The sequence below is a fragment of the Hippoglossus hippoglossus genome, chromosome 22, assembly GCF_009819705.1.
Source record: "Hippoglossus hippoglossus isolate fHipHip1 chromosome 22, fHipHip1.pri, whole genome shotgun sequence".
Taxonomy (NCBI): domain Eukaryota; kingdom Metazoa; phylum Chordata; class Actinopteri; order Pleuronectiformes; family Pleuronectidae; genus Hippoglossus; species Hippoglossus hippoglossus.
In genome coordinates, this window is record NC_047172.1 from 4,014,133 (window position 1) to 4,042,026 (window position 27,894).

Genomic DNA, 27,894 nt, shown 5'->3' on the forward strand with positions numbered 1-27,894 from the left:
TATGGATTGTACATATGGTGATTTCTATACTTTGCCCTGTGGTTTTAACGTCAGCAAAAAGAAAAAGCAGATTTAAAATCTGTCAACAAACCTCCCAGTGAACATCCAGTTCTCTTTAAGGAACATTTCCCTCTGAGCATAATAACCCTTCACATTAGTGACTGACTGTGGATCAGCGCACCCTGGTATTACACGGAGGGTTTGTACTGCTGGTTTCTGCAAAGTGGGAATCAACTTTTCAAGACCCTCATCTGGAACATGCTCGTCGGGGGGACCGTGCACCGAACGAACACGCGCAACAACAGGCTGTTATTTGTACAGTGGGAAATTACAGAGTGCGCGTAAAAGCTCTCCATGTGCGCCAGGAGGGGGCTGTAATTGCGCCGCGTGCGCGTTGGTTGAAAAGCGCGGCGGTGACGCAGCGGAGGAGATTTAACCAGCAGGACTTTCTCTTCTCCTGGTCGGTTTCCTGTGGGACAGAGAGAGAGAGAGAGACACAGAGACAGAGACAGAGGAGCAGCAGCAGGATAAACCTCCTCATTCACCAGGACACCGCGTCTTCCAGGTCCCAGCTCCGGAGAGACACCAGCAGCTTCCAGCGCAAGGACCCGAACCACCAGAGCTCAGGGACTCTGAAGAACCCGCATCTGAACAGGGTGAGCAGGACTATGATTTCACCTACAGGCGAATAAAGCTTCTAAAGTATCTCACATTTCATTTATTAGACGGAAAGTGGAAGGAAATGTTCAGTTTTTGGGACTTTCTTTTCCCACAAGAGGAGATTAAACAAAGACAGTTTTATTCTGAAAGAGACTTTAATGTTGTAGATCAACAGTAAAAAGACATAGGGGGTTAAATCTAATTTTCAATGTATCATATGAATATTTAAAAGATGAGTATTCCACAGAAAACACAATAACAACACTTGATAGGATTTGTATGATATCGCAGAAATGATTGAATCTATTTAAATACACGAGCTGTTATTATGAATTCATTTCAGTATTATTGTTGATGCTTATGTCCCACATTGACCAGGTGCCTGGTGCAGACACGCCTCACACACACATGCACACAGGACACAAGACGCTGCTTGCCCCGGCTGACTGATGAATAATTGTTAATTTGGTTGGATAGAGGTTTGTACACAGCCCGAGGCTAAAGGCTTTGTGAGGTGGAGCGATCACAAGTTACAGGCGACGCAGAAAAACGCTCACTGGGAATATTCTAAACACATCAGGGGGTTAATTGGCTCGAGATCCAGAGTTTGGTTTGGTTTCAGAAGAGGATCAGTGATGGATCAGATTTTCTGTTGATTTTGGGAACTGATTTGTTGCTGGGAGTCATTTATCAAACAGAAAGACTTGGTCCCTGACCCTTTTTGCTGTGTCTGTGTGACTCTGCATTAAAAGAAGATGTTTTATTGTGACATCCTGCAGCTGGGAGTTCAGCAGGAAGCAGTTTTCATTTCAGGGAAACTTAATTTGAAGAGTTTCGTCTGATCAGAACAACGGATTCCCTAATGTTTATCACTGGGACATTTTAGGTCACCACTCATTTAGGCTGTTGCAGAAATAGTTGGGTCAGTTAATTGATTCATTTGAATGACATTAAAACCAGTTTTGCATTTAATGGATCATTTAAAGTCCTAAACAAACATTCACTGGTTTCAGCCTCTCGAAGGTTTCCATTCTTTTAGAGCTCGTCGCTGCTTGATTGTAAATTGAATAACTTTGGGATGTTACACTTATTTCTGACATTTTATAATCTATAAAGACAGAGGATGAATGGGAAAAACAGTCAGCAGTTTGATTGGGAATGAAAATAATCCGTGGGGCAGCTCACCAGGGGGTCTTCCTGCACGGTCTCAGATTACCACCACCACCACCAGCACCACCCAGTCAGGGGAGATGACTCCAGCAGGTTGCTCAGTTTGGGGCTCTTCACATCAGACATGCTGACTGCCTGTCGTCTCTCCCCTCTGACATAACCACCCCTCTGTTCGCTGTTTCACGGCTGCGGGCGGTGGGGGCATTCGGTGGCCATGGCTGACGGGTCAGAGGTAGTTTGGCAGCTTCAGCCACCCCCCCTCCACCCCTCCACCAACCCCCCCCGACCCCCCGACCCCCACCCCTGCAGGAAACCCCCCATTTGCCCTGAAAAAAATAAATAAACAAACAGCCGCTCCACATGCAACAAAAGAGCCATTTTTAGGTCAGTTAAGCAATTAAGTGAGAAGATAGCAGAGAAAACAATGTGCAGGTTCTGGATTGATTTAAGGCTGCTGGAAACACTTATTATCAATTCATAGATTTATTATTTTGTCTAAAAATGATAGAAAATAGTGGACAAACTGTTCAGGTTGACTAATAAAACCAGCGTCTGTCTAATAAGAAATCTCTGTCTGTTTGTCCGTCTGTGTCTCATGTGTCTCGAGAGCAGTTCATCTCTTCAGCTTCACACTTGGCTCGTGTATCGTTAAGGGATCAAGGAAGTGCAGAGTTCGTTCAATATCAGTAAACTTAGATTAAACGGGATCATCTCACGACATTTTTGCCTAAACCTCAACTGAGAAAATTTTAACTATCACAACTGTTGCAGATTATTTTCTGTTGCCTGAATATTCGATAACTTGCTCCTCTGTGGATCAAGAATATTCTTTAGAAGCTTTATCTGTTCTTTGCTGAAACCTTGTAAACCTGAAACCAGCGCCGTGTTGTGGTTGAATGCATCAATGCAGACGTTGACGTCTTCGACATTCAAGGTTTTCATCAGACTTCACTGTAACCAGAGCGACAGATGCAGATCCAGCTGCAGATCATCTGCTGTGGTCGGTGGCTTCAAACCAAACCACAGAAACAAGCTGCTGCATCAGTCACGTTCAGCTTGATGCTCAAAGATCTATTATAAACCATCACTACACATTGATTTATAGACTTGGAAATGTTTGAGGAAATGCAGATGTTTACAGCCTCTCGGCCAAAACCACAGCAGATTCCTTTTTTTATTTTGTTTTGTTTTGTTTTGTTTTGTTTTCCGACCTCCTGCCGTCTCTTTCTGCCCTCGTAGATCTTCTTTGTTCATGTTGGCCTGTGCCTCACTTCCTTTATTGTCTCCCCTCTCGTTGCCCTGGCTTGTTTCCGAAAAAGTTGCTCAATGTGTAATAACCTCTATTAGTCACAGTGACTAACTCTGGATCCTCTGGGTGTTTCTCTCCCAGGGAACAATGAAGATGCTGCTGCCTCTGGTGATCCTCCAGCTGCTCCTGGCTCCAGCTCTCATGGTAAATTCCCAAATACAATCAACACACACTAATAAACCATAATGAAAGCTGTCAATCTCTTTATACGTTCACTTCTTTAAAATAGAATTAACACTTTCCTTTCTCTCTTTCAAGTCCCTGCAGTTTTCACAGTATTTCAGGTGCAGCGTAGAGATCCAGCGATTATTCAAATTATCGATTGATCCAGTGAAAATGTAAAACTCTCCTTATGTAATCTTTTCTGATGTTTTAGAAATCCACGTTAATAGTAATTAATCGAGAAAATAATTGTGAGAAAAATCAATTATCCTAAATTAGCCTTAGGCCTGGTGTAAAGCCCATGAAATGTAAAACTATCATGTTTATGGAATGATTACAGTTACAGGAATAATGCAGAAGACTCACTTGTTTGAAAAAAGGACACAACTGCTCTTACAAAAATTTATTTTTGATTTTTCAGACAAGTGAAACGCTCCCGGAACCAATAATTCAAATAAACAAATCTAGAAATGTGTCATTTTAGTGGTGATGTTGTTTTCGATACTGTAGATGAACAAAAACAGTGAAAGTTTTCATATTAAAAATGGAAATTTGTTTAATGTGAATCAAATACTTTAACATAAAGGCCACATTTGAGTTAAAACCACAAAACACAACATCCTTGGCCGAGGTCATAACATAATAAATCACTTCCAGATCCATTCATATTTCGTTGTGTAGCTTCCAGTCTTGTTTCTTTTTTACTTAATTCTTGATCTTTGAAGCAAAGAAAAACAACTTTACAGCTCAGCTTAGCTTTTGTGTGTCTAACCTGCTGTTGTGTACTCAGGTGCCCAGTGTGGATCACTGGGACACGTGGGCGCCTTATGGAGAATGCAGTCGCAGCTGTGGCAGCGGAGTGACCATGAGAACCAGACGCTGTATCACACTCAGGTGAAGTTTTTTATCTGACTTCATCTGCATATACACACCAACATGTCTGCACACGTGTAACACACAGCCAGACCCTGTGTGACAGAGCCGGCTCGTTGTGAGGCTTCACACACACACACACACACACACACACACACACACTCTTTTCCTGTCTGAATAAAGCTAATTGTGAGGTTCAGGGGCACAGACGGTATCTTGATTGTGAAAGAATGCCTTGAAGTCACATGGACGTGGAGGGAGCGGCTCTTTAAAGGGCTCCGCTTCCCTGGGTGTTGCCTGTCGGCGGCTGCAGGGGATCAGATGAGATGGGGAACGTTTTTTATCTGCCTCCCTTTTTATTTTAAATCAACACTTCATGGTTTTACTTTGTTGTGTTAGAGTTATTTTTAAAGTAAGATTTGATTAAAGATGGTTTCTGTCCATTTTGAGTTTGGTCTGACATGATTCTCACACATCTGGCTAAATAAGAAAGGTTTTTTATCGTAGCTACTTGAAATGAAGCTGTAGTTTTAACAGCTTCAGTTCAGTACAGTCCAGTAGTTTCCAGTTTCCTAGTTCAGGCCTCTCCGAAAGGTCACAATATAAATCTGAAGCTCTGCTGCTATAGTTGAACTCCTGAATGAACCTTCTGATGTTAAAAGGAAAACAGACGCCACAAAGGTTGGGAAACGCTTCTAAACTATAACTCTGTCTGTAAAATGCTCGGCAGACGTGTAGCTGTGCCTCAACAACTACTTGGAATACGAAAAGAAGAGTTTTGACTTTTAGTTGGAAGACAGACGACCGCCAGATAGAACATGTCGATGAAGATGCTTCTCTAACGTGTCCAAACACTTTTCTGATTCACCTTGTTTGATATTTTGACGCGTTTACGTGAAGGCAAAATGTTGTTTTTCCTCCTGACACATGTGAAACCTTGTTGTGATGGAAGCAGAACAGAGGCTGTATTTGATGCTGCAGGTTGTCAACATGTTCCTGCAGCTTGTCAGTGAGTCAGACGTCTGTTCCCGAGTCTGTTTCTCCTCTTCTCCTCCAATGATTAATAATTTTCGGGACGTCCTGCCTCCTCCTACCTCGTCTGCCCCTGATTACACCTCCGAATATGATTGACAGGTTGAATCATTGTTTGCTTTACAGGAACTCCCATTTCCCCAGATATTCCCCTAAGTATGAGATTACCTGACCTTGATCCAAGTGACTCACATCAAGCGAGTTTGTCATATCATCTGCTGAGGGCTACAATCACTCACTGACATATCTGCCCATTTCTCCACCTTCCTGATGTGTGGAAATAGAAATGCTCCAAATGTTTTATTTTCCATTTCAGAAGTTGTGAACGACTGTCGGGACATGTTTTAGTTTCGGATCTGGCGCGTTGACAGGAGGTTTGTTTTCCAGGCTGAAGGGCAGGGACTTCTGGGGAGGACTTAATCATGAGTTATCAGCACGGCTTGAAGGGAAGGTGGCAAAACAATCTGCCGTTTCAAGGCTCAGAGCCGAACATGTGCGCAGATGTTTGGGTTCAGCAGTGTTGCTGTTCGGGCTCCTGCTGTGCTGAGGAGTCAGTTTCTTTACAGGCACAGATTAAAGAGGAATGCCACTTAATGTCAGAGCTGAAACGGGTTATTTCTGAACTCCCAGACAGTTTGTATTTGCAACATGTGCTCTGCCGCCTCACCTACTCATTAACTGCCGCTGTGTAACAGTGATGACCCGTAAAGTTTAAATGCAACACTAGTCAGAAAATACTCAAGATGGTTTTTACAGAGCCGATGAAGTTAGTTATTATATTGACATAATCTCAGTTTAAGCTCGATAATTCAAACGTTTACATGAATCCTGCGTGAGGTGTGAAGTTCATACATGTATACATAAACAAACATATACAGGAGAGGTTTGCTTTCACATGAACACACAATAATAATAAAACCTCTTTTCAGCCTCTGTCTGAAACTTACTAAAACCCCTGTTGTAAGGAGATAAAAGTCAAAAACCTGCATCAGGGTTAATTCATGCAAACGTCAGCCAATCGTGTCTCATCTTCACGCTTCATTTTCCACACGCAGGGCGGATGGAGGACACAACTGTGTTGGACCAGACAAGTCGTACCGCTCCTGCAACATCCAGGTGAGCAAACACAACTCCAACACAACTCAAAGCAGTTTGTCTTCAACGTGTCTCAGTATAAAACTCGTCGTCATTTTAGAATCAGCGTATCATCTGTAAACATCTTCTCTCATTGAACAAACCAGGTGTATTAGGTTTGACGAGCTCTGTTTATCTGAGGTTTTACTTTAAGCTGAAGTCTTTTCTGCTTCACTGACCTTTGACCTCCTCCCACTCTTCCCCTCAGGACTGTCCGGAGGGATCCAAGGATTTCCGCGAGGAGCAGTGCTCCCAGTTCGATGGGACGAACTTCCAGGGGAAACTGTACAAGTGGCTCCCGTATTATGGAGGTCAGAAACACAGTGGAGTGGATGGGTTGGGCTGCTGTGGGAACACTGGGCATGATACACAAATAATGTCACGGTTCCTCATAAATGAACAGATGTTCCATCCTCTCTCTGACAGCTGAGAACCCCTGTGAGCTGAACTGCATGCCGAGAGGAGAGAACTTCTTCTACCGTCACCGCAGCGCTGTGGTCGACGGGACGCCCTGTCACCCAGGACGGAGGGACGTTTGTGTGGACGGCGTCTGTAAGGTGGGCCGTGTAGGATCAGTCGTTTTCAGACATTAAATAAGGATTTACACGTTCACCGAAACACTGAACAGCCACAAACATTTTATTTGTGTTAAATCAGGTCAGAGACAAAACTTTAAACTCTAACCAGGTTCTAAAATTCAAGTTTGAGGTTTAAAATGAAGCTTCACATAGTTGAGATGTGTTTATTATTCTAAACTAATGTTGTTATCATGCTATTTCCTCATAACATATAAATATATCATTTCTTCTGCAGCGTCTGGGCTGTGACAACATGTTGGAGTCTCCTCAGCAGGAGGACCCCTGTCTGCAGTGTGGGGGCAACGGACAGTCCTGCCGCCAGGTCAAGAACAGCTTCGCTGTGCGAGACCTGCCCAACGGTACGACGCACAACATGAACACAGACACACGCACAATTATTTCCTTCTCCAGGAAGATCTGACATCTTATTTGTGCGTCAGTCATCTCGCCATCTTGGTGTATTTTGTGTATATAAGCTTAAAAACATGTATATATTATTATCAGGTCTGACAATCTCCTTTCACAGTTTTGTCATCAATATATTATTGTTTTACTGGCCTGCATCCATCATATAATTGTCAATTTATAATAATTTTATCAATAAAATGTATCTGTGCTTAAAACGTTTTTGTCACTGTAGCACATATTGAATATTTAAGATTTCTATTTTTCTATTTTTTAGTTTTTAGTTCTTAGTCGTTTCTATCTGTGAAGAGTTGTGTCTCATTTTCATCTCAGGCTACAACCAGATGTTCATCATCCCAGTCGGAGCGACCACCATCAGCATCAGAGAGACGGTGGCTTCACGCAACTACCTCGGTAAAAGTCTTTTACTTTCTACAAAACTGATCCACAGAGAAACAAACAGTTTTCCTTCATCAGACATTGTTTTAATGTTGAACTTCTTCTGCGTGGTCAGCGATCAAGAACCTGCGCGGTGAGTACTACCTCAACGGCCACTGGGTGATTGAGTTCTCCAGGGCAACACCCATCGCGGGCACCATGCTGTACTACCAGCGAGGAGCTGAGGGCGACAACGTCCCTGAGACCATCATCGGCCGCGGCCCCACCACTGAACCCCTGGTGGTTGAGGTGAGATCACACACAGTGGATATGAGATTCCTTTTGGTCTGGTATCAGGGGGAGTACAACAACAGAAGGGTTCGTCCTCTGAGGATCGTGAATCTGAACCCATGGTCATTCCTGATTGGTCTTTGTGTACAACCCTCCTCCCTCAGCTGATCAGCCAGGAGCCAAACGCCGGGGTGGAGTACGAGTTCTACCTTCCCAACGGACGCTCCAGAGAGGGCTACTACTGGAGCTTTGGCTCGTGGTCCGCCTGCAGCAGAGAGTGTGGATCAGGTTCGATTTCCTCGTACATTTCTCTCGACTGAAGCTTCGCAATCCTGCTTCTCGGGAGACGAATCAACTCCACCTTTCTCGTCACTAGGCTACCAGTCTCGCTTGGTCTTCTGCACCATCGACAACGAGTCCTACCCCGATTATCTCTGCGCATCTCTGCCGAGGCCTCAGACCAACCGCACATGCAACCCACACCCGTGCCCCGAAGTCCACAGGTGAGTGTCCACTGATGAAATGTGCAGATTGTTGGCATGTAACTGTCCCGAGCGGTTCTTGACTTGTTGGTGTGTTGTGACTGTCTGAAAGGATGGCGTACCTGTATCCACCACAGTTGTGGAGATCCTCACAAAGACCCAGAGCCCATGTATTCAGGTAACTCAGGGTCTGCGGTCGTAGTGTTAGTTGTAGGTGACTGCAAACACAGGGGGAGATCTCAGTCTTCACATAGTTGCATAGTTAAAATCCATTCTGCCCTTCAGATTGACAGCCGGAAAATGAAATATCCTTCGGCTAGAGGCCTAAAAAAAAGTGCCAAGATCGTAAAATTAACAATTCACACGTGAAATCAATGTCACACACTCTCCCCCTTCAGATGTGTTTGACTCTGTGTTTAGCATTTAGTTTAGCATTGAGCCTGTTCCTCGAAGAAGAAGAACGAAGGCGAGGGGCAACTGTCGAGCTCAGAGATCTTTTCAATGGCCGTCATTGATCCTGGACACATTTGATTTGAACGTCTCTCCCTCTTCAGAGACCGAACAGTGATTTGAACCCAGATTTTCCACTAAAGGCCTCCTCCCTCTGCAGCCTCCCACCGTGTGGCCCCTGTACCTGATCTCTGAGCTGGGCTGCTGCCTGGTAGCTGCACTGTAAAACTCTGTCCCTGTCCGTTAGTGTAGCTGATGTGCAGTGAGGGGTTCGTAGGTCAAAGGTCACCGTGCAGGGTGTCGGGGAGTGTGTGCATATGAATGTGACGCAGCAGCAGCAGCAGTGATGTGGTGGTAATTAGCCGTTGCTTCACTCAGAGACTCTGGTATTTCCTGCTTCTTTCCTTTGATGCTGCTGCCGCTCAGAAACCTGAGACGTTAATAAAACTCGGGCGAAGCTAAACCGAGCCCTCGTTGTCGCTCAATTTAAAGAAATGCTGCAGGGAAGACCAGAAACAGAACGTGTTCACATTTTTGAGATGCATGTGTGAGCTAAATTTGGAGAATGCTTTCTCGTAAGCGCTGCTTTTAGCAATTAGTAGCACACATACTCTTTAAATGTCTTTCAGCTCGGAGCTGCTGGTTTTCTTTCACTCGACAAAAGGATTGTGTTGTTTTTAACACAATCATGTGGTCGGTGGTTAAAACGATGCATCCTTTTGTAAACCTCTACAATTGAAGGGTTTCATTCAAAGACACAAATTCACATCTGAAATGAATAATTCGAGAGTGAACATAAAATCTGATAATCGATCACTTGACTTGTTCCGTGGAGGCAGACGGCCGCCCACACTCAGTCTGGCTCTGCTGGAGGCTCCTCCACGTTTTTGCGTGCTTGATCGTTGTGGGTTCTGTTGTGTGTCTCTCTAGATTTGTACAGTCTTTACCTACTATTTAAAGTGATAATGTTTGTTTTGGACTAACACAAATACAATTTTATTCATTTTGAACTTGTTCCTGCTTCTCAAATGTGCATTTGAAATATGAATATCTTTGAGTTTTTAATTGTTGATTGGACAAAACTATTTCAACTATTTCAGGTCGTCACTTTAGGCCCTGGTGAATAGTGATGAGAGTTTTCACTAATGTTTGATTTATCACAGATAAAATGATAATGAAAATAATCTTCTGATGTAAACTTAAATTTTAGTTTTTCAAGTCAAAAACTTCCCATGTGACACTGAGTGAGATTTTAATAAATAAGTGTCTCCCCTCATGGAGATTCCTCAAAAAATTTAGAATTAAATTCTCATGTTTTGCATTGAAATATTCACCCGTCAGAAAACAGAATTCAAGCACCAATTTTAGATCTTAGAGGAAGCTGGACACATATTTTTCCGATTTTGGAATGAAACACTTTCCACCACCTCCTGAATCTGCACCAGTACAACCCCCTGACTTCTGTCCCTCCTCCCTCCTGTCGGGTTTCCCAGCTGGAAAACCGGGGAGTGGAACACCTGCTCGGTCACCTGTGGTGGAGGCTCCCAGGTTCGCAGTGTGCAGTGCATCTCCCACGATGCCTCAGGGCCCCGCGTGGTGGAGGATGCCGTTTGCGCCGCCTACACCGAGGCACCTCCGCCTCTGCAGACCTGCAACATGCACAAGTGTACCGAGTATCAGGTGACCACCTGGAGTGTGGTGAGTGGACCGCTTTGTTTTTCATGATGCAGCAACGACAAGATAATGTGTCACATGTGAGGTAACACCTGTGTTGCTGTGTAGTGCTCTGTGACCTGCGGTTCGGGGGAGCAGACCAGAGAGGTGACCTGCATGGGGTCAGGTGGGATGAGGCTGGAGGAGACATCCTGCAGCACGTTGCTCCGTCCAACCGCCGTCCAGCCCTGTGAGATGGCCGCCTGCCTGAAACAGATCAGCTGGCACGTTGGCGAGTGGGGCCTGGTGAGTCGGATGAGCACAAACAATGCGGCGCAGTTACTGTGCTGCTGAATGTGAAACATCAAGTCATCACTTCTCGTGGAGTCTTTTTTCCCCTGTCACACCAATTCTGCTACTGTCATCCCCCCCCCCCAGTGTTCAAAGAGCTGTGGCTCCGGCTCTCGAGAACGCCAGGTGATCTGCTCGGACCGAGAGAGGAACCTGTACCCTGTGGGTCGGTGTAACCCCCACCCCAAACCCACCACAGTGGAGCGCTGCAACAGGCAGCCCTGCTACAGTCCACAGGGTCAGTCTGTGCATCACCTGCTTCCAACCATCACTCTGTAACTCCTGAAAAAGAAAAGTTAAAACTTCATCTCACAACTTCGCTCCACCCGCTGCATCATTAGGAAAGATGTTGAGGACCTTTCCCCTCCAGAATCTCCTTGAAGAAAATCTAAAAAAGAACCCAAAGATGAACACATCGCTGTATCAAGATAATTCATCCACATGTTAAACTGAACACGTGTTTGTTCTCTATCTTTTCATGTAGTTGTCCCCAGCGTCCAGGACCCACGAGGACATGACAACACTCAGACTGTCTTCCAGCCGTACGCTCCGGATCACGCAACAGGTCAGTGTCCGTGTTTGTCTGGTTGGTAGAGTTGAGTTCATGGAAACGGTTTAATTCATCCGTTAGTGAGTTCACAGAATGTTTTGAGTATAAACTGATTTAGATCCTGTGATGAACTGGTGACTATCGCTCGTCCTGTAAAGTTTAAACGCTCAGGGGAACCGAGGGGAACCCAGAGGATCATGGTGAAGACAACAACTCCCATGATCCCACGCTGCGTCATGTGTTAGGTCTTTTGTTACTGTTTTGATTGAGAGACACCTAGTGGCCAAAGTTATTTCTGCAAATGCAATCCGATCATTTTTCTAAAAAAGTAAAGCTTTCTTCTCATCACGGTTCGGACCGAAGGAAATTAAATGTAGGTGTGACGGCGCCCTGATCATTTCTACCCTCCAGTTCCCCCTGAACCCCTCGCCCTCCTCCTCCATGCCCCCGCCCCGTCCCCATCCAGCCCCTGTCCCAGCACTAATTATCCAGGCCTCATTGACATGTTTTCAGGGGTCAACGGCCATTGTCGGCCTGATTAAAATACTTCCGAGGCACTGAAGTGTGCGAGTGCTGGCTGTGGTGTCTCTGGCATGTTCTGGCATTTTTCAGAACCCAGTGCTGTCCCAGTCTTCAGGAATTTGCAAGTTTGACGTCTTGCGTGCCTCCACTTCCTGTGCGATTGTGTCCTCTGGATGCTTGTCCTCGTCGTCCCAGTGGATTCTCCATCGTTCTCTGCTCCATCTTTCCAAACACTAATAGGTCGTTGAAGTGTTTTTGGTTTCGGCGTGTTCCTGTTCAGTTTCCTTTGTGTTTCGGCCTCGTCGCTGTGTGGCCTCCAGCACAATAGCTTCAGACTGTATTGTGAAAAGCTGATGTACGTGTGAAGTTCTTCTTCCTGTCTAGTCAAAACACATGAGCATGTACAACGTGTGAATTCTCAGTCCGCAGGCCAGAGACGGACCCGACCCAGACGAACGCGGTCCACGACCCTCACAGCTCCGCCCCTGCCCTCCACTGCAGCCAGTCGCATTACGGCTGCTGCCCGGACGGACGCACCTCAGCTGGAGGCCCTCAGGGTCTGGGCTGCCCTCAGGCCGCAGCTCCCACTCCTGTCCAGCCGTCCTGCTTTCACACCAGGTACCTGCCTCCAACCTGTCATTGCACTGTGGTGGAGGTTATTCATGGAGTCTGATCCGAGGTCTTTAGCTCCTTTTACATATATTTCACTGCATCCACGCTTGTGTAAATGGCTTTGTTTAGAAATGTCACAGTTGTTATTTTTCGTCAGTACCTTCAGTACAAACTGTTTTATTTTAACTTGCTCTCTTCTTCTCCTGTGTGACAGTTACGGCTGCTGCCGAGATGGCGTGACGGCCGCTCAGGGCCCCAACAAGGAGGGCTGCGTGGAGTTTGTGGCCCTTGCACCCACTGTGAGTAAATTCACAGTTTGATAAAAAGAGATACCGGGGTTATTGTTTGATCAGAATAAGATCGAGTGATGATGTGTTTCCCACAGACTGCTCCTTCCCTCCCCACTGAGAACGCAGTGCAGTGTCGCACCACCACCTACGGGTGCTGCTACGACCGCACCTCACCTGCAGGGGGACCCAACGGGGAGGGCTGCCCCAACCCACCCAACCACAGTAAGGAACACAACATCTGCTTTTTAGTCTGTTTCAATGAATGAATCAAATATTATGTTATTGGGATTTTGGGGCTTTTTAGAAAGATGAAGGAAAGATAGAGAGGACAGGGAATCACCTGAAAACAAAGGTTCCTGGTGTTTACTTACAATTTATTGCCCAGTTCCTCCCCTGGTGCTTATAATATATTTTATATTGAATTTTGTTTCGAATTTCTATATTTTTTATATTTATACTTGCACACATACACAACAGCAAATTCCTTCTCTGTGGAAACCTGCTTGACAATAAAACCAGATTCTGATTCTAACTGGACACGACCCGGAGACATTGCTGTTCACGGTTAATCTCTAGACCACCAGACTCAAGTCTGTCTTTGGTGAAGGAGTTGACTTACTTGATTGAAACAAACCTGTGGCACAAGAGAACTGTCAAGAAAATGTAGGTATTATGTCGAAAGTGAAAATGTGCTTTTAAAAAAGTTAAATAATGAACAGCTCAGATCCAGACGATAAAAGATTGTAAGTAAAATAAAAGTTTTAAGTTTAGTCTCTCTTCATTAACCGCACTTTGCTGTTACACAAGTCAAACCCTCCTTGAGATAAAGTGATTAATAGATTCAAGATTCAAGAAGATTTATTGTCATTCCAAAACATGAGGTACATGAGAGGGAATCAAACTAAGTCCTGAGGTCAGCAGTAACAGTATAATCTAAAAACTAAGCAGAATCAGCAAATGAATGCAATGAAATAAAATCAATAGAACATTCGAATCTCAAACTAACTTTAATCTGGAGCCTGCTCTTCTTCTTTGTTGCAGTCGAGCGCTCCATCTGCTCCCTGCCTCGTGCTGCCGGCTCCTGCAGCAGCTGGATCTCACGCTACTACTTCGACGTCATCACCTCCAAGTGTGTGCACTTCTGGTACGGCAGCTGCCACGGCAACAGCAACAACTTCATGACCCGGGCCGACTGCCACAGGGCGTGTCAGGCACCTGCACCGAGCCAGCAGGGCCCCGAGGTGCTGGCTCCCGCTGGAGAGCCAACATCGAGGAGAGAATCCACCCCTGGGAGGCCCACATCTGGAGCAGGCTCCTCATCTGGAGCAGGCACCTCATCTGGAGCAGGCACCTCATCTGGAGGAGGCGGGTCCACCTCTGGAGGGTCAACAGGCGGGCAGTCACGCAACATGGGGAGGATTTTCACAGTCCAGGGAGGTTCGAGCACCGGCACCGGCAGACAGGCCACAAGCGCCGCCACAAACGCCCACAGAGGTAGAACCTATCTGCGGGGACGCCGGCCTGCGCCTGTCACCGCTGCACAGCACAGCAGCCCAGCAGCGAGGTAAGACCCCGGAGACCCAGGGAGCACGGCAGACAGCCCTCTACCTGCTCCAGCCCTGACGCCACTGGTCCTTTAGCTCTGTTTAGCCTTCCTGCCCTCGTGAAGGAGCCCCTCTGCCCCACCACCATTCTGTGGGGCCAGAGAGGGAGCTGAAGGAGAAACATCATCCAAAGACATTCACTCACCTCCATAACATATTATGAGGATGAAGTTGATGTTAGAATTCTCCACAAACATTTTTAAACAGTTCAACAAAAGTCAGAACATGAAGGGTTCTTGTTCACAATCTCATTTTTAGACGTCTTCAGTAAAATGTATCATCTGTTATCGTAAGAGACTAAATCTTAGCTTCTTTATCCAAGTTTTTGAGGCTAAATGATTTGATTTAAAGAGTAACTCAGCACCTTGTTTTCACTGACCTCTGGTGGTTTAACTTCTCACCTTGCTGCAGTGATGTAGAGGTGTACCTCAGGTCAGTCAGTGCTGTGACGTCCAGCAGAGTCCTGCACCCACAAAGCTCCGGACCCGACCAATGACCCACTAATATCTCCACATCAAGTCCAGAACCCCTGAACACATGACCCACTCCCCGACCTGGGATTAAACACACAAGTTTTTACAAGCATCATTTTAATTTCTCCAGAAAAACAAACTTGAGTTCTCACCTGCTGCCCTCATGCTTTTATTTAATTTCTACCCGTACCTGTGAATTAATACAAATATATTTAACCCGTCGGGTACTGGAGCCCTGACCCGGTGCAGGACTCACAGATACAACACAGCAGAGTTCAGAACCCCTGTTTTCCTGCCTGATGTCGAGTTACTCTTTAAAGACGACTATTCTCATTTTGTTATGATCTGTCCAACAGAATCTTTGCTATGTGCTGTGCTTTAGTTTGTGCATCACGCTCTTCATGTAGAAAGCTTTGCTTCGTAAAACACGCTGCAGCTCCACAGACTCTCACATTCACGCCTGCTTCAGTAGCTACACCTCGTTTCTGTTGTTTTAACCTCGACGCCACGTCAGGAGAAGTTGAGAACCTCACGGCGACGCTACACGGACTCCTCTCTGTTTGTTTCTGGGACTTTTCCTGGTCTGTGTGGGAGTTGGTATCGGTTTCCTTCCTGTGCTGATCTGTGCCCTCTTCCTCACCGTGTCAGCTTTGTGTTTCCATGTCTTCAGATCAAACTAATAAAGGTTCCGCTGTGATGCCTCACGTCCTCGTTTGTGTGTCGTCACTAAACTCTGTCGTGTCCACCTCACACGTTGTGTAGTTGTGTTGTGTTGGAGTTGCCGCTGGGAGATGTTGCTTGTCCACTTCTTACTCTGGGTTTTATCTGGTGTAAAGAAAACTGTCCTTCGTCTTCTGGTGTGTGTCAACATCACCTCCTAGTTTTTAACATTAGTTCATGTTGTGTATCTTTGTGGTTTCGAGGGTCAACATTGTGTGTGTGTGTTTTCTCGTTGCATGTTGAGCCTGTTGTGTCTTCTGCTCTCGTCTTTTCTTCTGCTGCCGGGTTGTGGCCGTTCTTTATGTCTGCTGTGGTGACGACTAATCAAAGAACCAACAGGAGCATAAAGTGACTCTTCTTTCTTTTCATCCTTCATCCTCTGTTTCCTACATTCCTTCACTCCTTCCTTCCTCTACTCCTTCCTTTCTTTCATCCCTTCTTGAATCCATCCCTCCTTCTTTACTTCTTTACTCCATTCCATCCTTCCGTCCTTCCCTCCCTCCCTCCTTTCTCCATTCCTTCTGTCCTTCCTTTATTAATTTCATCCTTACTTTTTTCCATTCGTCCTTTCCTCCTCATTCCTTCCTTCGCTCCTTCCTTCCTTCTTTCCTTTCTTACTTATTCCTCCCTTCCTCCCTTCCTCCCTTCCTCCCTTCCTTCCTTTCTACCTTCCCTCCTTCATTCATTCCTTCCTTCCTTCTATATCTCCTTTTATCATTCCTTCCCCCCTTCCTTCCTCCCTACCTCCCTCCCTGTCTTGTATCACCTCTTGTTCCTCAGTTTGACGCTGGGTGAAGTGACCATCGATAAGTCGGACCCCTCCACAGTGGAAGCTTTGGTCGGCCAGACGGTCGTGCTGCCCTGCAGAGTCAGTCCTCCGCCGTCCTCCACCGTCATCGTGGAGTGGAGACGAGAGGGCATCCCTCTGTCCACGCGCAGGTCAGAAACACACACACACACACACACAGTCTGTGACTTCATGGACATTTCATTTAACCTGTTTTAATGAAGTAACAGCCAATGACCAGGGTTTCCGTCCCATTCTTGTGAACATCGCTCAAGAATATTTTGAGGGAATTTCTCCAGATTTCACTTAGGCTCACGAATTGAATTGAATAGATTTGGGTGGTCAAAGTTCACTGTGGTCTCTTAACATATCTCAAGTTTGCCTTCGGGACATTTCTTCACATTCTGACCAGTTGTCACTTGGATACAAAGATGAACTGATCAGTGGTCAAAGGTCACAAGTCACGATGACCTCGTATGAATCTGGTGAAAAATGTGCTCTGGCTCCACTGGGTGGTGATCTTTGTTTTTTTCCTCAGGCATCACCAGCAGCCCAATGGCTCCCTGTTGGTTGGTCCTCTCACCAAGTCGGACTCTGGCTGGTTTTTGTGCTTGGCCACTCGGGAACGTGAGAGAGATCACCGCTACATTTACCTCTCCGTCTCAGGTGATGTCGTACATTTACACCAATTTAATAAATACATCGAACGGTACATTAAAGATTGTGATAAAAGAACCATTTTATTCAACCATTACATTCCCACTTACGACTTTTGAAACAACTATAGATGTGTTACATGAAGGATATACATTATTTATATGATTTTCTTTTATCATCAATTTACAATCTCATGTAGGTTTTTATTCAAGTTTGTAAAAATTAGGGAATGACATAAATACACATACGACAGTGCAGATAGTCGTGTAAATTGCAGATTGTATCTATAAAGACTCGATCACTCCACGTAGAATCAGATAATTGGGGCCAGAGTCGGTCAAAACCCTAATTTGACCGACTTTAACCCCAATTAGTTGGTCACACGTAAATCCTGAAGACTGGGGGAGAAGCCCTGATGTCACAGCTGAAGTCAGAGCACACTGAGTCTGTATGAATGTGTTGATTTGACATTATGTAAGTGAATTATGAGGGGAGCGCTCAATCGTCTATGTGTGTGTGTCACATAGAGGGATCGTCCCCCACCTCTCTCCCCGGAGACGGCCCGTTCCCTCGGTGAGAAAAATCTCTACTGTCCATGAAATCTTTATTAAATGTTTCCAATATCAAACACAAAGTCGAGACATTGAAACTTACAGACACATAAGCACCTGTAGATGTGGAAAATGTCAGTAAATCTCAATTCTTCTAATAATTTGTGGCTCTATAAATGATACCGACTCCCCTGACCGTCTCCCTCAGGTTCAGTATTGACCGTTCGAGTCCGTCTTTGCTGGAAACGCGATCAGGACAAACTGTCCGGCTGCCCTGCACCATCGTCCCTCCGTCAGCTCTGCAGTCTGTCAGCATTCAGTGGACAAAAGATGGACGGACCCTCACTGACTCCAGGTGATCACATGCTTCTGTCTCAATACAAGCCTGATCAGAGTCCAGATAAAAGAATGTAAATAACCCTGGTTGAGCCTCAGTTAAAGATAAGAACTGAAAGATATTTAAAAGATAAATGACTTAAATTGTAATTAATGTTTCAGTTGCAGTGGTAATCCTTAAAGATTCAAACTCTGACGTATACGGTGCCTTTCAACACCTGAATCTCAGTTCAGATGTTGTTGGACCCCAGAGGATGAATCTGGATGATTTTGGTGTTTCTTTGACTTTTCATCTAGCGTCAACCTTTTTCAACATTTTCACTGTTTACCCAGAGAATAATTCATCTAAATATCAGGCATATTAAGGTCCAGATGTGCACGTGGACAGGGGCTCTGACTGACTGCTGTGTTGTAGGTTTACCCAGAAGTCCGATGGCACGCTGATCGTTGGCGGCCTGAAGTCTGGTGACTCCGGGGTCTACACGTGCACAGCCTCCAGTCTGCAGCAGCTGGACCAGAGACAACTGCAACTCAGAGTCCAAGGTGTGTTGACCTCGATCATCCAGTTACTGACATGCACGTCAGTACTTGTTTATTATGAGAAGCAGAGAATGACATACTGAGCTTCTGTCCTACTGATGGTGTAGCTTCACACAGCTACCAGCAGGCGGCAGCAAAGCACATACACTTCTTTCTACAACATCCAGAATAATAACTGATTGTAAATAAAGTAAAAGAGAATAAATGTGATTTTATCTGTTCCCTGGTTGTCCAGCGGACCTGAAGATCACCACGGCCCCAAACAACATCCAGGTGTCTGAAGGCAGCACGGCTCTGCTCCCCTGTGTGGTGTCAGGAGACAACATTAACATCGGCTGGTCCAGGTACATGAACATTATGTGGCTGCGGCAGTTTCCTTATTGGACCTGATGTTGAACCTTGAGATCAGCAGCAAGACACTGAAAGACACAGAGGAGATAAGATATCGAACAGTGGAAGAGGAAGTACCCAATCATATTAATGAAGTACAAATAAACAGATAGATGTCAAAGTAATCGTACAACATTAACTTTTCTACTTGAGGAAAAGTAAGTGCTTTAAAATATACTTTTAAGTATTAAAAGTAAAAGTACTTGCAAAGTGTAGCCTACTCCCTTATGCAATGGTCTACTTCATGTATAACTGTATATTTTGTTTGATACAACAGTACAGACTCATGTACTGTCATATACAGAAAATAAAAAGAGCTGGAGATGATGCTACTGGAAACACTTTTCATTAACATATTAATTAATGATCGAGTCTCTGCAGCGACCTGTTTCCAATCAATTTCAGCTGTAACTCAATACATTGTTAAAAAACATAGTGAAGCAGAAAGTACAGATATTTGCTGATATATGCGGTGGAGTAAAAGAGAAAAGTACCTGAAAATAAATATACTTTAGCACAGATACATGAAAAATGTACTTAAATACAGTAACAAAATAAATGTGCTTGGTTACATCCCACCAATGATATCCAACATCTGTAAGTGACACAAACAAAATATCAAAATGGTTGATATGATTTTTATTCTATTTGAAAGGTGATATATATTTTAAATGTTTTGTACCTTTTCAGGAACATCATCACAAAGTTTATAACTGAGTCCAGTTTTAAACATAAGATGCTTTTATTAAAAGGTTGTACAGTCGTCTATGGAGATGCTCTAAATGAAAATCTAAAATGTTTTCTGAGAAGATGATTTTTATTTGCTTCAGCTGAGGTAGATGTAACTCGACTTTTGTAAATTCTGGTCAAATTAGACCCAAAAATGCAGAATCTGATAAGAGGAAAGCTCATGTTTGATTCTCCAGAGAATTGAAACATATTTCTGCCATTGAAAAAGCTCCACGAAGCTAAAGGGCCTGAACTGACTTCTTCTTCTTTTGTCAGAAATGGCGTCCCGGTGCGTCCAGACGGTCGTAACATCCTGATGTCATCCGACGGCAGCTTGATCCTAAACAATGTGAAGTCGTCGGACGAGGGCACGTACACCTGTAACGCCTACACGGGCATCTACTCAGTGAGCGCCACGGCTGAAGTGAGGGTCATCAAAGACACGCAACAAGGTGCGAATGAAAGTCTCACTCAGACATCCTCATGTTTTCATGATCCCAACGTTCACATTCAGGAAAGAATCATTATTTTGACTTGATTCACTTTGCTGGAATAAGAAAAGAGTTTTAGAGAGTCCAAGGAAAAAGAGTAAATCACAAATAAACTGATTTATAATAGGATACAAAACAAACAAACAAACAAACCAAAGGACAGAGGTGGAAACATAACCTCCTTGGGTAATAATTTGTTTAGATCATATAGATTCTTATTGTTGAATAGCTCTTATTTGTGTGAGGCACAGCAGAAGCTGAACGTGACTGTCTGTCATTGCTGCTGTTGCAGGTGTCGATGTGCCTCCAGAATGCGTGGACCAGCCCGAGCTCGCCAACTGCGAGCTGATCGTCTACGCCCGACTTTGCTCCAACTCGTACTACTCCAGTTTCTGCTGCGCCAGCTGCACCAGGCATTCACAGAAACACGACAGGTTCGGCTGGCTGGGTTAAAACCGCCGAGCGATTGAAAAACCGTGGCCCAGGCAGGTTGGTGCTCTCGGGGACTGGATCTTTAAAAACCTGAACTTTCAACTCTGAACTGCCGCATTTGCCCAAAGGACTTAAACATATCCGAGCAGGTTGTGCAGAGTCGTACTTCAACGATACAAAAGGGACTGATTACTGTAGGCGTAGTTAAATCTGTGGAGTAGGATTTCTGCAGCTTTGTTCAGGGAGCCTTTACATGTAGGAAGCGAATGATCCCGTAACGTCTGTTGAATGTGACCAATCAAAACTCAGACTTTTTCTTTTGAAACGTGTTTAACATTAAGTTATTGCTCAACTGGACCGACTTTATGATTCATGCTCTCTGTTTTTAAGAGAATCGTACAGCTGATGCAGGATTTAACGTATCGTGAAACTTCTCCATCCTCGCTGTAGTGTTAGCCACCATATTTCTTTTGAAGAAATCGATGCAGGAATTTGCTTTTTCGCTGATTCTGTGACGTACCAGGAGCTCACACTGTTTATTTGTATGTAATTATTTGATAATAAAATAATATTTTGATTAAAAAAACAACAACTCCTGTTTGATTTTAATCACTGAATGTCAAACCCAAAACAAGACGTGTCATCCCAGTCAGCACCACGAGGTGGCGCTCTGCAAATTGTCTCATTCAGCTGCTTTAAACTGTCACTTGTGGGTCAAACTTTTTTTTCTCGTTGGTAGCTTCCATTGTGAAGATGTTGTTCCAACTTAAACCTAATAAAACATCGTTATCTGTAAAAAGTGTTGTTGAGGGACGGACACAGTTTGTGCTTTTTAGAGCTGATTGTTAATTAAAGTTAAATCGGTTTATAAGTGATAACGTCAGCAACTATGCAACTCTTGTTTCAAAACGTTCACAGACTTTCTGAATTGTTGTTCAAACCTGAGGTGGAGTTCACATTCATTTTCAGAGTCGGTAACTTGTTTTAACTGAATACTTTATATTACGTGTGTTTTGTTTCTCAAATTATTATGTGCAGAAGACGAGATGTAATCATCAGACACACTTTTCTGTTTCCTGTTTGCGTGACTGCCGAGAACACAAACATGTTTTGCAAGGAAACAAATGGAGAACGTGGACGTCAACGGTTTGAGTCCCACTGGAGACTTTACTGGTGCAACATAAATAAATGTGCAGTTTGATGAGACGGAAGCTTTAAGTTTATAATCTGGTTTCAAACATAGTCACATTCAGAACAGTATCACATGAAAATAGAATTTAAACACTTGGGACGCTCATATAAATAATGTATAATTCTCTTTGTCTTCCTCTAATGTCATAATGTGATCTCTGTGACTGCAGCAACACTTTATCAGCTGTTGTGTGCAACACAACACGTGCTGGTTGGTTGTGTAGCTTCAGTTGACACAGAAGTGGAGGTTTTCCAGCTGTCTGCTCAGAGATGTGCAGTGTGGGTGTGGGTTCGTGCAGAGATGCAGGTGCACGCTCGGGGGCCGGAGGTTGTGGTGAAGTGAGATGTTGCAGCTCCGTCATTTCTCAGCACAGAGAACGATGTGCAGGCTGCTCTGTGACCACATCCTCTCTTCTGCTGTCGCTCTCCACTCCTCTGCTCAGTTTCCATCCCCGGTTTGTCTTCTCACCAACAGAAGCTCTGCTCTTCTTTTGTGCACAGAGGAGAGCGATGACTTCCTGTTGTTGTGTAGTTGACTCACACTCTTCACTTTTTACTTTTCCTCTCACAGTTTATTCATGAAGAAAACTGTACTACACTTTCTTATGATTGTGCAAAGTCCAAAAATGTGATATGACGAACATAAACCCTTAAGGTCAAATGATTTAACAACAGATAATAACAGCTTAGTCTTTATTCCTCCTGCAGCAGCTGCAGCTTTGGTTCTGACCCGACACTTTGCTGCTTGTCTTCCAAACTATTTCCCTGTTTCATACTCGACCTAAAGCCTCAACACCCCAAAGTAAATCTTAAAAAAAATGACCGTCGAGTCACTTCTCAGTTTGCTCATTGGAAAAACTTGATGTACCAGCTTGTGACGTTTTCCTGAGCTGAGATGTTTCAACGTGTGTAGGTGAGAAAACGGGTGATTCTCAGAAAACAGGCTGGTTTGTGAGCTGCTAAAAATACCTCAGAGAATCAGTTGAGTGTGGAAACAACAGGGGGGGGGACATCCTAACTGCATATCAGCAACAGTTGTGACGGATGCTGTCATTTATCGAATAATCTCTTATTAATTAACAGTGTATGAACGGTGCCTGATATGAAGATGAGTCCAGGTTTGATTTCTGTTTTAGACGCCGAGTGGAAACAGGAACGACAAATTACAAAACACATCAAGTTGCATGGAACAAAGTTTAAAAGAAAAATGAATCAACAAAGTTTTCAAGATACCTTGAATTGCTTTTATTGAGAGGAAAATGAATCACACAAGCATCGCAACACAAACAAACTAATGCGAATTATAAAGCAGCGAAAACAAGTCTGGTGCAGATTATTCTGTTTTCAGTCCAGTTATAGATTTAACATCTTTAACAAGAATAAGCAGATTTATCGACTAAGTGCAGAATTTTAACAGTTTATATTTATATACGAGTACAAATGCACTGCGACTCACAGCTTTATAGAATTATTGTGTTCTCAGTTTTATTTACATAAAGCAACCGTTCATTTTCCTTCACGCTCAGGTCTCACTTCCTGTGCTTTTCAGTTGAACTCTGCAACGGACACAAAGGAGGAATCAAAACCACATAAATATATACGAAACACGTTTTTTACGAACTTTAAGAACAGTTGATCATTGATCTTGTGTTTTAACGAACCTGGAGTCTCCAAACCAAAAAGGTCACGAAGGCTCCGTAGACGCAGCTCTTGATGATGAACACACCGTAGGAGAGCTTGGCTTTCGTTGTGATCCTCAGATATTCTTCTGCAGAAAGGTTCAAACATTTAGATGAGGGACATGATTCAAGGAGGAAACATCCAGTGCTCTTTGTGGAGACGGTTGATGTGAGCAGCAGTGAGGTGAACAATGAATAACTGAATAATGTATTTACCTCTGGTCAGGATGTCTGGAGCTGGTAGAAAAATAAGAAACGCATTAGATTAGAACAGAAGATTATTTAACGTGTTTGTCCAGATCAGGTTTAGGACATGAACGAACCTGGTTCACCAAAGATTAGAGGTGATGAATGATTGGTATAATCCTTCCCATTGAAGAAACTGACGATGCACTCAAATTTACGCTCGGGTTTGTACCAGTCTTCGGCAGCGACCCTCAGCCGGCTGGTGATTTTGTAGGATTTGCCATCCCGCAGGGCAGCTTCATCTGTTGCTACACCACTGGTGACGGTTTGTTCGTCAACCTGCCAGAATACACTGACATGGTCCGGGTAGAAATCACTGGCCACACAAACTAAGGTCTTCTGTCTTTCATTGTCCAGAGGGTTTCGACACTCTTTTGCTGATGGTTTGAGAACCGTCACATTTGGTGCCTTGACTTCATGCTCTGGTGGAGACAAAGACATAAAACGATTCAATTAAAAATCAAACGTAGATCTACAACAAACCAAAGTGCAGCAGCAAACTCTAAATGACATGTGACGTCTTGATACAAGAATTTAGATCATGAACATTGAGGTTAAACAGAACACTGAGCATTAGCATCAAATACAGTAATCACAGGTCAGATAGCTCACACTGAGAGTAATGACGATTTAACTCCTTCAGAAACGTGTTTGTTCGTTTTTTAAATAATCTTACCGAGAACTGTGAGTTTGGTTCCCTCTCCAAACTCAGCAGGATAACCTCCAGAGCACACTGCTGACTCGCATGTGAAAAACTGACAAGTTCCTACAGTACAATACGAGTTTTGTGCCAAACTTATGCAATTTGTCCCTTTTACATGCAAAGAAAGGCATCTTCTGAATATTTTACAGCTTTAATATAATAAAACAGTGAGTTTAGTGGCTGAACTTAAAAAAAAAACATATGTTAATTTCCGTTTTTAGTTAAGAAATGTTTATTTGCACTTTTGAATGTAATCCTGAGCAAAACAAATAATAGCACAGTTAAATTACACTTTTATAAATGAATTTTGAATTTTGTTCTTACCTAACACTGTCAGTTTAGTGCCGCTGCCAAAGTAAGCTGGGTAGTTGTTGTTCACACTGATACAAGGCTACAGAAAAAACTGCTCAACCACTCTGCACTGAAAGCTGCAGACTTTTATCAGATAAACTTAAAAACTGTTCTGCAGACAAACATGTAGAAATAACACATTTTCACACTCAATAAGATTGGATGTTAACAATTTTTTACATTTTTGACTCGAGTCACATTTAAACCTGGTATAAATCAGTATTGGCAGATAAATGCTCCAGATGATTTTCTAGGTATTAATTACTATTGTATGAAATAATTTGAATTGTCTTACCTAAAACAGTGAGTTTAGTTCCAGCTCCAAAGTACGCCTCAGACTGGGAACTCACAGTAATTCACAGGGCTGATAAGAACTCGCTGTGACAGTAATATTCTGGGCAAAGAGCCAAATGTTTTACTCCTGTACTACTTGTACTTGTACAAAACTTCATCCATAACTTTAACAAAAAAAAAAAGAGAGGACTATTTTTTTTTTAATTACATTAAATAAAAGATCTTTAAGTACATTTTTTTTTTTTATCTCAAGCCATTTATTTATTTCTCACTTACAGTAAAAAAAAAAGAAGCTGTCAATGGTTTAACTTTTGCAGGTTTTCTTACCTAGAACAGTGAGTTTAGTTCCAGATCCAAAGTAAGCCTCGGAGTACGAGCACAGAGACATTCAACTGCACAAAAACTCTTCCTCTCGTCTCTGTACCACTGACACTTTGAAACTTTTTTTTCACTTTGACATGTAAAAACTCTGATAGTTTAAGAGAAGATGTATTTTTACCATTCAAACGTTGATTTTTATATTATGATTGTCTCTTCAGAGTATCTAAACAAAACTATACTTCAGCAGCGTGAAGAGGACGTTGAAAAGGTTTTCTTACCTAAAACAGTCAACTTTGTGCCTCCGCCAAAATAAGCCTCTGCAGCACCAGAGTCACAGTGAACATGATCAATGCTGGAAACAAGCTTTACTTTGTACTTTTGAAATAAAACCCGACAGTTGCATCCTGTTTAGTTTCACGCTGTTTGCAACACAAACCTCTCAGCTCCAGTCGGATTTTTTAACTCACCTAGAACAGTCAGTTTGGTTCCATGTCCGAAATAAGCTTCGTACTGACACAGTGTTTAACCTCAAGAACCAAAAGCTCTGAGCCAAACTCTGAAGAACTCGACTGAGAACAGTATGTTTGTGGAAGAACAACTTAACCTTGAATTTAATTTATCTTTCCTTTTGCTTATTCTGATGTCATAGACTGTACAATATATAGTTTCTTACCTAGAACAGTTAACTTTGTTCCTCCTCCAAAGTGAGCTTCATACCCAGAGTCACAGTGAACTCCATCAGTGCTCGAACCAGCACAAACATGCAGCTTTTACTTTGTTAAGCCCGAAACTACACTTGTCGCACCACAGTTTGGTTTTTTACAAGTTTTATGCAGCAGAAAAGAAAATGGCTCCAATCAATAGATCTGCTTCATTGGGCTTTAGTTTTTAAGAGCTGAATTCATGAGCATAAAGTTTTACTCACCAAGAACTGTCAGCTTCGTTCCCTGGCCGAAATAAGCATCGGTGTTGACACAGCACTAAAGCTCGTCATCAAAAACCACTGAGGTGAACTCAAACTGTCCAGACCTGAGTACGTTAGGTTTCTTAATGCAGCATTTATTAAGTTATTGCATTTGTTCCATTTTAATAAACCTGACTCACCCAGAACAGTCAGTTTTGTCCCTTTTCCAAAGTACGCTTCGTTGGCATTGTCACAGTGTAAAAATACTGAGCATGAAACTCTCTCTATTAGAGTCTTTTGAAGGTTTTTACTAATACTTCTATTTATACTTGGATTCCAAAGCAATGTGACATTTATGAATATACAGTAATAAATGGAAATATTTACCTAAAACCGTCAGTTTGGTTCCTTGGCCAAAGTAAGCAGGCTCAGAGTAGGTCACAGTGTTTCTCTGTTCACTTTTTACTTCACTTCCACACCAGCTTCTTTTGTTTTTAGGTTTGTTTTAGTGAAGTGATGTTGTGAAAGCTTAGACTTACCTAAAACAGTCAGTTTTGTCCCTTTTCCAAAGTACGCTTCGTTGTAGTTGTCACAGTGTAAAAATACTGAGCATGAAACTCTTTCTCTATTAGAGTCTTTGGAAGGTTTTTACTAATACCTCTGTTTATACTTGGATTCCAAAGCAATGTGACATTTACGAATATACAGTAATAAATGGAAATATTTACCTAAAACTGTCAGTTTGGTTCCTTGGCCAAAGTAAGCAGGATCAGTTTGGTCACAGTGTTCTCTGTTCAGCTCAATATTTCAGATTTCATGACAACACTTTCTCCTTCACTTCCACACCAGCTTTTCTGTTTTTAGGTTTGTTTTAGTGATGTGATGTTGTGAAAGCTTAGACTTACCCAAAACAGTGAGTTTTGTCCCTTTTCCAAAGTACGCTTCGTTTAAGTTGTCACAGTGTAAAAATACTGAGCATGAAACAGTTGAGTCTTTCTCTCTATCAGAGTCTTTGGAAGGTTTTTACTAATACTTCTGTTTATACTTGGATTCCAAAGCAATGTGACATTTATGAATATACAGTAATAAATGGAAATATTTACCTAAAACCGTCAGTTTGGTTCCTTGGCCAAAGTAAGCAGGATCAGTGTAGGTCACAGTGTTTCTCTGTTCACTTTTTACTTTACTTCCACACCAGCTTCTTTTGTTTTTAGGATTGTTTTAGTGAATTGATGTTGTGAAAGCTTAGACTTACCTAAAACAGTGAGTTTAGTTCCTTGGCCAAAGTAAGCAGGGTATGTGTTGGTCACAGTGTTTCTCTGTTCACTTTTTACTTTACTTCCACACCAGCTTCTTTTGTTTTTAGGTTTGTTTTAGTGAATTGATGTTGTGAAAGCTTAGACTTACCCAAAACAGTGAGTTTTGTTCCTTTTCCAAAGTACGCTTCCCTTCCAGTGTCACACTGACTGTCTCCTTCACCAAAAAGTCACAAAACATCCCATAAACATAAAGTTAGGACACAGCCTAATAATCCAGAGGATGAAAAAGGTTAAATCCTGCAGGATGAGCTTCATAAGTTCCAAATCTTCTTTG

General features: G+C 43.2%; 2 protein-coding genes across 4 annotated transcripts; one reads left to right on the forward strand and one right to left on the reverse strand.

The window, feature by feature from the left end:
• The first annotated feature begins 464 nt into the window (after window positions 1-464).
• On the forward strand, window positions 465-21,198 carry paplna (papilin a, proteoglycan-like sulfated glycoprotein). 3 transcript variants are annotated; one of them, XM_034575631.1, is made up of 29 exons: window positions 465-656; window positions 3,221-3,283; window positions 4,092-4,195; window positions 6,262-6,322; window positions 6,549-6,651; window positions 6,767-6,897; window positions 7,154-7,277; window positions 7,657-7,737; window positions 7,838-8,010; window positions 8,157-8,280; window positions 8,369-8,495; window positions 8,587-8,652; window positions 10,418-10,622; window positions 10,707-10,883; window positions 11,016-11,166; window positions 11,413-11,493; window positions 12,423-12,618; window positions 12,827-12,911; window positions 12,998-13,124; window positions 13,944-14,156; window positions 14,190-14,466; window positions 16,480-16,638; window positions 17,025-17,152; window positions 17,671-17,716; window positions 17,903-18,049; window positions 18,446-18,573; window positions 18,806-18,914; window positions 19,966-20,141; window positions 20,473-21,198. In XM_034575631.1, the coding sequence occupies exons 2-29, from the start codon at window positions 3,227-3,229 to the stop codon at window positions 20,631-20,633; spliced, it is 3,717 nt and encodes a 1,238-aa protein (XP_034431522.1). In that variant the 5' UTR covers window positions 465-656; window positions 3,221-3,226; the 3' UTR covers window positions 20,634-21,198. The 3 variants fall into 3 exon arrangements, with proteins under 3 accessions (XP_034431522.1, XP_034431521.1, XP_034431523.1); XM_034575630.1 differs by having other exon boundaries at window positions 13,944-14,466; XM_034575632.1 differs by lacking the exon at window positions 8,587-8,652 and having other exon boundaries at window positions 13,944-14,466.
• Window positions 21,199-23,024: 1,826 nt separating this feature from the next.
• Window positions 23,025-25,636, reverse strand: LOC117755670 (M1-specific T cell receptor beta chain-like). Its single transcript, XM_034575662.1, has 5 exons — window positions 25,404-25,636; window positions 23,806-24,150; window positions 23,699-23,719; window positions 23,465-23,571; window positions 23,025-23,359 (listed from the first exon to the last, which is right to left on the reverse strand). Exons 1-5 carry the CDS (start codon window positions 25,462-25,464, stop codon window positions 23,333-23,335), a joined length of 561 nt encoding a protein of 186 aa, XP_034431553.1. The 5' UTR covers window positions 25,465-25,636; the 3' UTR covers window positions 23,025-23,332.
• Window positions 25,637-27,894: the final 2,258 nt, after the last annotated feature.

What these genes read in the sequence shown, in the direction of transcription:
- LOC117755670 (XM_034575662.1), bottom strand. Translation starts at nt 25,464, where the DNA reads ATGTCTCTGTGCTCGTACTCCGAGGCTTACTTTGGATCTGGAACTAAA. An exon ending in TCTAATCTTTGGTGAACCAG is followed by an intron (nt 23,720 to 23,805) that starts GTTCGTTCATGT and finishes TTTTTCTACCAG; the next exon opens with CTCCAGACATCCTGACCAGA. An exon ending in TTTTGGTTTGGAGACTCCAG is followed by an intron (nt 23,360 to 23,464) that starts GTTCGTTAAAAC and finishes TGTCCGTTGCAG; the next exon opens with AGTTCAACTGAAAAGCACAG.
- paplna (XM_034575630.1), top strand. Translation starts at nt 3,227, where the DNA reads ATGAAGATGCTGCTGCCTCTGGTGATCCTCCAGCTGCTCCTGGCTCCA. An exon ending in ACCGCTCCTGCAACATCCAG is followed by an intron (nt 6,323 to 6,548) that starts GTGAGCAAACAC and finishes TCTTCCCCTCAG; the next exon opens with GACTGTCCGGAGGGATCCAA. An exon ending in CTGAACCCCTGGTGGTTGAG is followed by an intron (nt 8,011 to 8,156) that starts GTGAGATCACAC and finishes CTCCTCCCTCAG; the next exon opens with CTGATCAGCCAGGAGCCAAA.